At 34.1% G+C, this 11091-nt stretch overlaps 1 protein-coding gene across 1 annotated transcript in view; it reads right to left on the bottom strand.

Moving 5' to 3' along the window:
- ANKRD32 (ankyrin repeat domain 32) overlaps window positions 1-11091 on the bottom strand; it is a 75104-nt gene that overhangs the window by 16270 nt on the left and 47743 nt on the right. The window contains exons 13-15 of the mRNA XM_011989442.1: window positions 9119-9247; window positions 8394-8559; window positions 478-625 (exon numbers count right to left, since the gene is read on the bottom strand). Of these exons, the coding sequence (XP_011844832.1) occupies window positions 478-625; window positions 8394-8559; window positions 9119-9247 (443 nt within the window). The remainder of the gene's footprint in view (window positions 1-477; window positions 626-8393; window positions 8560-9118; window positions 9248-11091) is intronic.

The following is an 11091-nucleotide window of genomic DNA, read 5'->3' on the forward strand; positions in this document are numbered from 1 at the left end:
AAAACGGACAGAGTCTTGCTATGTTCCACTCCACAGGCTGGTCTCAAACTCCTGGGCTCAAGAGATCCTCCCACCTCGGCTTTCCAAAGTAGGCTGGGATTATAGGCGTGAGCCACTGCACCAAGCAAAATAATTATATTTGAATAATAAATATATGTGGGGGGAAGTCTCCTGTAATGTTTAGAGGAAAATAAGAATGCAAAATTACATATACAGTATGAATTCAACTATACAAAAATGCTTAGAAATACCAGAAAGACATTAAAAAGTTAACAACAGTTACCTGTGTAGGAACAATAAGGGTACTTTAAGTCTTTCTCTTTATATTGTCTGTTTGTATCTATCTGTGCATGTATCCATAACAATTTCAAGGAAAGCTTCAAATTAGCATATGTTAAAGCTTACAGACTGCTTAAAAGAAAATCAAAACTGATTTCCAGAATGGTTCTGAAAAAAACAGAACATAGATAAACTTACCATCACACGAAAGAGAAATATAACTTCCTAAGTCATCAGACATGTGTCGCATCACATTTCTACCCTTCTTAAGACCAAGGAAAATCCAATAATCTATTGCTGCTCCAAGAATTCCAGTCAATAAGTAAGCTAGTTCATGTTTGAAGACCTGACATTAAGATACAAAAAAATTACCAATATATATTACAATATTGAATTTCTATTAGTATTTATTTTGAATATGTTTTGAGGGATAAAACATAGTTATTTAAAAATACAGGGTATGTAATGATAAAAGGTATTCTTAAGAACTCTAACTAATTCTCTCCCCTCCATCTTTCTCTCCACATGACAAGAGTTAATAAAGCAAATTTTCCAAAGACCTACAACTTAACAGTTCAGAATAAACTTTAATTTCATCCAACCTATCAAGTTTGTCAGGCGATAATTCCATTAAAATAATGAGAAAATACCTGGTTTTTGTAGATTTTTATAAATAGGAGAGATATGACTATAAAAGAAGATAGACTTATCTACCCCCACTGTTTATATATAGAATTATTCTTTACATTTCTCTATATGACATTTTCCAGAAAGACCTGAGAAACCCAATGAATAAAAGCTCTAGTAAACAAGACTATTCATTTGCTATAATATACTGATTCAAATTTTTATTTAATTATATATCAAATACTAATTACCCAACTTAGAGATGTAGAAATCAGTTTTAAAAGTATATCATTGGCTGGGTGCGGTGGCTCACGCCTGTAATCCCAGCACTTTAGGAGGCCAAGGTGGGCAGATCATGAGGTCAGGAGATCGAGACCATCCTGGCTAACACGGTGAAACCCCGTCTCTACTAAAAATACAAAAAGTTAACCGGGCGTGGCGGCGGGCGCCTGTAGTCCCAGCTACTCAGGAGGCTGAGGCAGGAGAATGGTGTGAACCCCGGAGGTGGAGCTTGCAGTGAGAGGAGATTGCACCATTGCACTCCAGCCTGGGCGACAGAGTGACACTCCGTTTCAAAAAAAAAAAAAAGTATATCATTTTATATGATTACTTTCATAATAAATATCATTAAATTCTTATAAGAAATGTAACAAGGCATACAAGCCTTCTAAGTGTGCTTTACCCTAGTGTTTGAAAGTATTTTTCTAATCTCTAAAATTCAGTAGAAACTGTGAAGATGAAGAAGTGTGAAAATAAAATTTTAAAAACACCACTGATTGAAATACAAACGCTTTTTCAAAGCATTAAAACCAGCTGAAATTCTTATGTTCTTGTTATTTGTTGTCTAGGCATGTTGGATATGTAGAAAAAAATCACTAATAGTTGGGTAAAAGGCATATGACGTTTTAATAAATGCTACAGTAACAGATTATAACTATGTTCTCCCATCTAATTTCTTTCTCATTAATCCCATATTAGGCATATATTATGCTTAAATAACATAAGTATAATATATAACATAACTTACTGTTCATGTGTAATAGTTAAGATTACAGTATAAAAGATCTAAGAACCTGATCTATAACGAATAGATCTAACATTACTAATAAGCTAATCTATTATCACAATATTTATTAAAACCTTTTCACATGCCTTTTACACAACTGCTTAGTGATTTTTTCGCATATCCAACAAGCCTAGATGACAAATAACAGGAACATAAGAATTTCAGCTGGTTTAATGTTTTGAAAAAGTGTTTATATTTAAATTAAAGGTGTTTTTAAAATATTATTTTCACACTTTGTCTTCACAGTTTACATGGAATTTTATAGATTAGAATAGTAAGTTTTCATATAAAAGGCACTTCCAAATAAGGTTCTTGGATCCTTCTATACTATAACCTAAACTAACACACTCATAAATAGTACATTATGTTATTACGTTATATATTACAGAATCATGTGTATTTCAGTGTATTAGTTATATATTACACACCAAACTAGCATATATTATGCCTAATATGGGATTAGTGAGAAAGAAATCCCCAGCACTCTGAACCCTCAGTGACTACTGGATTTGTTTCTCCTGCCCTCAGCAAACAAATTTCTTATATGTATATTCAATATTTCATTGGGATATCATTCCATATCTACTAGCTCTAGCTAGCAGATAAATGATTTCAAAACCAAAGTTCAATTTTTGGTTTATTGTGCAAACATAAGCAAATGGTCCAGCAGCACACACAACCAGCTTGCCAGAACAGTCTTTATGGAAGGAAAACACATAGTCAGGACCAGTAGCATGTGTGCAGGTCCTCTGTTGTCCTATCACATCAGGGGCAGCATACTGCATTCGTGTAGGGCTAGACATTAGAATCTAGGAGAGAGACCCTCAAGTGTGAAGCTGAGGAGATTTTAAAAAGCTGCATGATTAAGAAAGCGGTGCTCTTCTTCTGACATGATCAGGGGCCAAGACAGCCAGCCAGATTCTAGCAGGTGAGGCTTCACAGGTGGCTGTCAATCCCACCCAGTCTCCTGCCTTGATAAGAGAGCTGAGTATAAGCCTTGCAGTTGTGGCTATATGGCATGGGAAACTAGCAGCAGCTCTGGTCACATAAGTAGCACCAACACCTCCCCTGGTGTGATTGGCAGGACTAGGGTCTACTGCTAGTCTCCAGAAAACACTGCAGGAAATCAACTCCATTCTTTGTAAAGCCAGTATCTTGCTTGATCACTCTGAGCAAGTTAGTTAATCCTTACTTCTCACTGTTATCAAGAGAATATAAAACAGAACAGTGAAAATATATAAACTACTAAATTGATTATGTCCATATGCACATATGCATCCACAAAATGTTCCTTCCAATATAACATGTATCTGAATATCAGCAATGACAGTACTCAGGAAAGAAGCAAGAGGTTGGTAAATTTTGATTTCTGAAAGTATTCTCCATCTCAAGGGTACAGTAAATCAAGATCACTTTAGACCACCCAGGCTCTAAGACCCTGGGCAGGAAAGAAGAATGTTAGCCCACAGAGTGAAGCCTTATATAAAAACACAATCCAGCTTTCTATCAATCAAAAACAACACTAAACAACAACAACAAAAAAAATCAACCAGTTGGGACTTTCCCTCTTTCCTTATATAAGTATGTCGTACATACAGTTAAAATCACAATAGAATATTAATATATTGCTTAATATTAAACTTACCTTGATATTAATGTTATTAGAGAGAGGGAAGAGGTCTTGCAGTGATTTCGAGGAATAACTATAGCTTTTTTTACTATGATAAAAAAGATCCTGCCAAAGTTATTCTTGTTTTCATGTCATTAGCTAAACATGCACACTACTACACAGCCATAATAGCAAGTTTTTATATGAAAAGACACTTTCAAGTCAAGTTCTTATATCCTTTCATACCATAATCTTAACTATCACACTCATAACAATAATAGGGCCAAGACAGTGTGCTATGGATTATACTCACTGCCGCTTTAACAATACATCAACAATGCTATTCCTTCCAATATAGTGGACATATAAGCTTTAGAAATAGATTACTAAGAAAATAGTAAATAAATCATCAAAGGAAAGCAGTTTTCTTGGAATACTGAAATATTTGTTAAAGTTGACAGACGAGAACATGAATACCCTAAGAATTAACAAAGAAATAAAAGGTAGACAAGATTTTGCATATATGATATATATCTACCTTAGAATTCCTTTCTAATATGTTAAACTCTATAACCAGACATTCTGTCAATACGGTTCTGTATCATCTGCCAGTAGAGGTAACTTCTAGTTTATAAAATTGACAATCTTCCAAAACTTGACTAATCTGTAATGTAGAACAAACTAGCATCTTGGCCTTCTGACTCCCAGATTAGGGATTTCCATGATATCCCACTGTAATACGTGACAAACTACTCTTCTGGAAAGACGGAAACATAAAGCACACACTGTGCCTCTTCCTGTTTTAAACACTGGCATTTGAAACATGAGAAAGTGTGGTGCGGCGGAGACTTGGCCTCTAGTCAAGGCTTTGCTCTAACAAGCTGTGACACCTTGAATAAGTTATTCAAACTCTTTATCAACTTTCTTATCTATTAATGTAAACTACCTTACATTTCTACCTATATTGTAGAATTATCAATAGCACTTAAGAACATCTCAAAGAAAAGTGGGACTAGTAAAAATTGTACCTCCTCCATAACCTTGACACAGCCCACCTCTGCTCTTTGCCAAGGAAAGCCCAACGCTTTCTCAGATTAATGACAATGAAATTCACTGCCATTGTGTCACTCTGCAATACTTGCTGATTGACATTATGACAAAACAATATTAGCATAAACTGAGGACTTCTGTTTAGCTAATGACTTAAATTGAATACTTCAACTCAGCAAATCAAGAAACAAATGCTTTACAGTACAGAAAATGATGTCTGTGAACATGCATGGAATTCTTGAAACTGCAAACTGCCAAAAAGATTTAATTAAGTATAAGAATGAATTCTAGCAGAAAGGTAATACAATTTTTAAAAAGCAGTTTTATATCAATTTAAGCTATTCAAATGTTAAATATTAATTTGCAAAATTTAAAACCAGTTCTCATATTACAATGCTACAATTTATTGCAGACTGCTTCACAAATATGTTGCTTTTATTTATAAGTTTGAACAAAAATCTTGAAGTTAAATATGTATAAATCTGTTACTGTTTACATCAGAGCTTAAGTAATTTTTTATCTGTGATAGTCCTTTGAAGACTTAGTAAAATTGTGAAAACATCAGTTTTTTTATTGTTCTCAATTATAAATGAGCAATTTCATTTATGTAATCAAATGAATGAAAAAAAAGAAATGTTCTATAATGAAGACATTTTCTATCCTTAATGATTGCATTGTATAAAAAGTAAATAAAAAGACAGATGGTAATTTATAAAGACGCTATCAGCTTTAGCTTAAAAGTGCTATACTCAATTGGCAATGAGGTGTAAACAGTAGTCCTATTTCAGCTGAGTATTTTCAATTTCTGTAATTTGCAAAATCATACTTCCTTTTAAATCAGATACATGCACGAGACAGTGCCTACTCACCTGTTTATTGTTAAATAGGATTACTTGATCAAAAGAAATCTAGCTACACTCATGAGCAATCTTCCCATTTTAATGCTGATTTAGAAAAAAAAAATTAGTACCTCAAAAAGAACTTCTATTTTCCTGTCTCAGACAACTGAAAAGAATTTTTAAAAAAATCAGCAAGAACTTCTATTTCTAATGAAGGCCTAGGTAATTCAGATGAACCTTTTTTTTTAGAGACAAGGTCTCACTCTGTTACCCAGGCTGGAATGCAGTGGCGCAATCATAGCTCACTGCAGCCTCCAACTCCTGGGCTCAAGCAATCCTCCCACGGCAGCCTCTCAAGTAGTTAAAACTAACACATGTGCACACCACCACACCTGTGTTTTTTTTTTTTTTTTTTTTGGTAGAGATGGGGGTCTCACTATGTTGCTCAGACTGGTCTTGAGCTCCTGGCCTCAAGCAATCCTTCCACTTCAGTTTATCAAAGTGCTGGGATTATAGGCGGGAACCACTGCACCTGGCCTCAGTTGAACCCACTTAGAGAAGAACACTAAAACTAAAAATGTTAAATGAAATATGCAAAACATTTCAGAAAAAAAAGACAATAAATTATGAGGAATTGCTACGCCAAGATCTAGTGAGGTACCCATGTGAGCCACTCAAAGATACCTGACTTTGCCCTGAGGACTTTCACTGATTTTAAGGAAGAATCTAGAATAAGAACTGTGGTTTCTGGAGCACAGGGGAAAAAAAGATTTAAAAAAAAAAGAAAAGTCATGGCCAAAACCTCATCGGTCATAGGATGAAAAAGTGAAGGGCTTCATCCTCATGGTAAGAATGAATCAGAAGCAAAACTAAATGTATATGGAGCACTTTACTTCATTTGAACCATCTAGAGTCCCCCAAACACAGACATTGGATTAGAATAGTCCTTAACTAGTGGTGCACCGAGGCACTTGGCAGAAGTTCAACAGAAATTCTTTGAGGGAAGATATTCTGTTGTTTATCACATATTGTTTCTATAAATAACTTTTCAAATGCAATTTAAAAGCATATAGTGAATAACAAGCTTGCAAGAGAAAATAAAAAAGCACAAGAGAAGGGAACAGCAAAAAACAACAACAGAAACAGACCTATAAAGACTTCAGATATGGAATAATCAAGCATAGATAATAAATGTCATTGCCATGTTAAAGACAAAAGAAAACCTTGAAACCCATAAAAACAAGTCATAGCGGTTTGGAACAGTTAAAAAGTCTATTACCTGGAAAAAATACACAAAATTTAAATGAAATGGTCATGTTTAATAATATATTGGACACAGCTAAAGAAAGAACTAATGAACTAAAAACTGGATGAAAATACTATCCAGAATGCGGCAAGTATAGAAAAAAATGTATCTATATGGGAGTGGGGGAGGGAGGGAGAGAGAGAAGGAGAGGGGAAATGGTAGAGGGAGAGAGAGAGGGAGAGGGAGAGAGAAAGAAAGGGAGAGGGAGATATAAGGTGAAAAACAGAGAATATCAAGAAAAGGTATAATGTAAGTTTAATGGTAATTTAAAAAGTAGAGAAGAGAAAATGGATCTGAAGAAGTATTTGACTAGAAACTACATAAGCAGTTTCGTTAAGACAGAATAGACTTCATGGTAGTTTGATAACTGAGCTCTCCACCCTAACTACTATGCTTACGATCCCTGAAAAAGATATTACCTAACTAGCAGTTATAGGATCATAACCAGTAGTCATGATATATCAGTTATGAATAATAAGGTGACATTAGCATATATAAAGTAGAAACTTAAATAGATCAGCAAATCAACAAAGTCGACTCAGAAGGATTGATTAAAACAATTATTAAGTTTGATCCAACCCAACAGAAAAAATACATTCTGGTTCCTAGTCTTATATGGAGCCAAAAAGAGAACTTCAGTAAATTTCAGAAAGCAGAAATTGCATAAGGTGCATTCTTTAACTATAATTCACTATTAGAAACTAACCAAAAAAAAGCACAGCCAAACAAACAAAACCCATCTATTTAGAAATCTTAAAACACCTTTTAAAAATATCTCTTGGATCAAAGAGGGAAATCAAAATTAACAATAGAAAATACTTTGAAAAAAACAGAGCACTCTAGGGTAAAGTATCAAACTATGAAATGAATGTCAAGTTGTACTCAATAGGTAATTTATATTAAGTGTATGTACTAGAAATGAAGACTAAAAATAAAAAAAGATTCAAGAAGATAGAAGAGAAAGTAAAAAAAAAAAAAAAATTAAAAGAGCAGAAATGAATAACACAAAAAAGAAGACAATATATTTCCAAAGGGAGATCATTCTGAAAAGGAAAAAGGTGACTAATATTTATTATGCAACCAAAATGTGCCACAGTTATGTTGCTATACACTGTTATCCATGAGATGGATAATACACTAAAATCACTATATGTTAAATTTCTAATGACAGGCAAAATCGACTTATAAAGAAATATTTCAGAAAATAACATCAAAAAAGGTAGTTTTAAAATAATACTAATAATACTAATACATATTAGTATTTATTAGTACCCCCCAAAAATTGTATGGATTGACTCATTTATTTTTAAATCTTAAGTTCTTCATGAATCAAATTGTACAAAAGTAAAAAATCTAGAAAGGTTAGTAACTAGAGATTTCTCAGCAGTAACTATCAAATAACTCACTAGCTACTACATGCAAACATGAGATGATGAAGGAACCAGTCTCCAAGGGCCTTTTACCTTAAAACTAGATAAGTTAAATAGAAAACAATGATATATTTGGGTACATTTTAATTGTTTTCAAGTGATCCAAAGAAAAAAGGGGAGAGGAAAAGGTAAATAATTCAAAGTGCTTTTTCCATAGACTATTCATCTATAAATTAATCCTACTTACATCATTAGACTTGCATTTTTCCTTGTGAGAATATATAGTCCATTCCAAAAGCATATTTACTGGTTTGGTCAAAAGCCCAGAGGTTTCACTTCCTGACCAAAAAATTTCAAGAAGCATTGCCTTTCCTGTTATTTTCAGATTCTGAGAATCTGACCAGTCATACAACCTAATTAAAATATAAACAAAAAGTGTACCTTTAAGCCAATTTGATCACAATTACTTGACATCTCTGTCAAAAAAAAATGCTAGCAATTTTTGAACATAGATCATAAAATATAAAGATTATAACAATTATAATAAAGGAAAAAATATAAAAAATGGCCTCAGTTCAATAAGTCATTGACAATGTATATATACACAGTAATCTACCTGCAAGTTTTAGAGTAGGAATAAAACTTATCATTGTAGGCTCAGTGTTTAAAATTGGTGTAGTTTTCTACTTAGCATTCAATTACTAAAGAATTTTTTTTAAATCCTAAAAAATGAAAACACTCTTATATCCATCCAAATTAACAGTGGAAGTGAACTGAGGAAATTTTTTTAAACGGGCATATAAACCTTCACTCCCACTGAGAGTATCTGGAAATATGTTTTAAAAACAAATCTACTTTAAAATATAAAACAAGGTGACTTTTTAGAAATATATTTTTAATAATTGTAAAAAAAAATGGTGCATAAAAACAACAGAAATTTAGAAAAGTGTTATTTTTGCAATTAAAACTTACTTTTGACTCAGATATTGTACTTCACTTTCAATTAAATTAAAGAAAAATTTGAGCAGCGTCAGGTGGAGCACCTTGGAGCCAATATTTTCTGAAATTTGATGACAAAAGCTTTCATTGAAAAGGCAAGACCTGAAAAACATGAACCCAACAATCAATAACATACAAGCAATTCCGTAAGTAATTTGTGAACAAAATATTTCTCCTTCTAGAATATTGCTGGAATACTAGCCAGAATCCTCCTCTTTCTTACCCAAGATTACTTTCTTTTTCATTAGTTAGTAAATGAAGATTATTTAGGGCTACTTTTTTTAGAGTTTTTAAAATTCATTATTTTATTTTCTTCCTGTCTTCTAGAGCAGTCCTCTCCAACGGAACTTTCTGTGATGATGTATATGTTCTACTAGACACTTGAAATGTGGCTTGTATACCCAAGGACCCAAATTTTTAATTACTTAGTCTGAATAAAATTTAAATATAAATAGATATGGCTAGTGGCTACTGGGTCAGACAGCACACTTCTATAATATATTTTTAAAGAGAACAGAAGATTACTCAGAACTTTTAAGATTTATGAAGTAGTGTCTAGGTAACAATATTTATTACAATCTCCCACCTTTCTTATTATATCAACAATGCACCGATAACTTTCTGCCTCTGTCTCCACTTTCCCTGTCTTCTTTTTTAATACAACATTCTCAGGAGAGTCTTTAGTAGCTTTAAATTTAACAATTTATTTAATATTCAACCTGTCTATAAGATCCTTCATGCCCATACAGTTAATCAGTCTTTCTGAAAACTGTCAGATAGAGAACTTACGTTTCTCTATGTATTATGGAGTATTTCAAATATATACAAAAGTAGAGAGACCAGTATCCCTTAGCTCATTTATATTCCTACCACTTCGCCAAGCACCTCCCCAGCACCCAATTATTTTGAAATGAAATCTGGATATTTTTGTTTAAAAGTCTATTTTTAAGCTGCCCAAAATCTATTGCCTGTAGCATCAATAAATTCATCCATTTATTAAGCACTTATATTTCAGGCATTATATTAGATATTAAGGATGGAGATATTTAAGACTGAACATCTTCTGTAAGAGGAAAGTTTAAAGAAAGAAAAACAACACTGAGCAACTATCCTTAATAAAGTCACAGGACTGATGTGAGCGACAAACTTAAAAGAAAGGGCAAGAGTAAGAAAGTGGCAGCAGAGTTGCATTTTAAGGGAAAACTATGGCTGAGCATGGTAGCCCATTTCTGTAATCCCAGCACTTTGGGAGGCCAAAGTAGGAGGACTGCTTGAGCCCAGGAATTTGAAACCAGCCTGGGCAACACAGGGAGACTTCACCTCTACAAAAAATTTAAAAATTAGTCAGGTAGGTCTGGTACAGTAGCTCATGCCTGTAATCTCAGCACTTTGGGAAGCAGAGGCGGGTGGATCACCTGAGGTCAGGAGTTCAAGACCAGCCTGACCAACATGGTGAAACCCCATCTCTACTAAATACAAAAAAAAAAAAAAGTAGCAAGGCGTGGTGGTGTATGCCTATAATCCCAGCTACTTGGGAGGCTGAGGCAGGAGAATAGTTTGATCCCGGGAGGCGGAGGTTGCAGTGAGCCAAGATTGCGCCACTGTACTCCAGCCTGGGCAACAGAGCGAAACTTCTTCTCAAAAAACAAACAAGCAAACTACAACCAAAACAACAACAAAAATATTAGTCAGGTATGGTGGGGGGCATCTGTAGTCCCAGGTACTCAGGAGGCTGAGGCAGGAGGATGGCCTGAACCCAGGAGTTCAAGACTGAAGTGAGCTATGATCCTGCCACTGCACTCTGTTCTTGGTGACAGTGAGATTCAAAAAGGAAAAGGAAAGGAAAGAAGAGAAAAGAAAAGGGAAAAAGGAAAGGAACAAAAGTGAAGAGAAGAGAAAAAGAAGAGAGAGGAGAGGGGAGGAGAGGAGTAGGGGCAGGGGAGAAG

Source organism: Mandrillus leucophaeus, unplaced genomic scaffold (genome assembly GCF_000951045.1).
Source record: "Mandrillus leucophaeus isolate KB7577 unplaced genomic scaffold, Mleu.le_1.0 Scaffold353, whole genome shotgun sequence".
In the NCBI taxonomy this organism is placed as follows: domain Eukaryota; kingdom Metazoa; phylum Chordata; class Mammalia; order Primates; family Cercopithecidae; genus Mandrillus; species Mandrillus leucophaeus.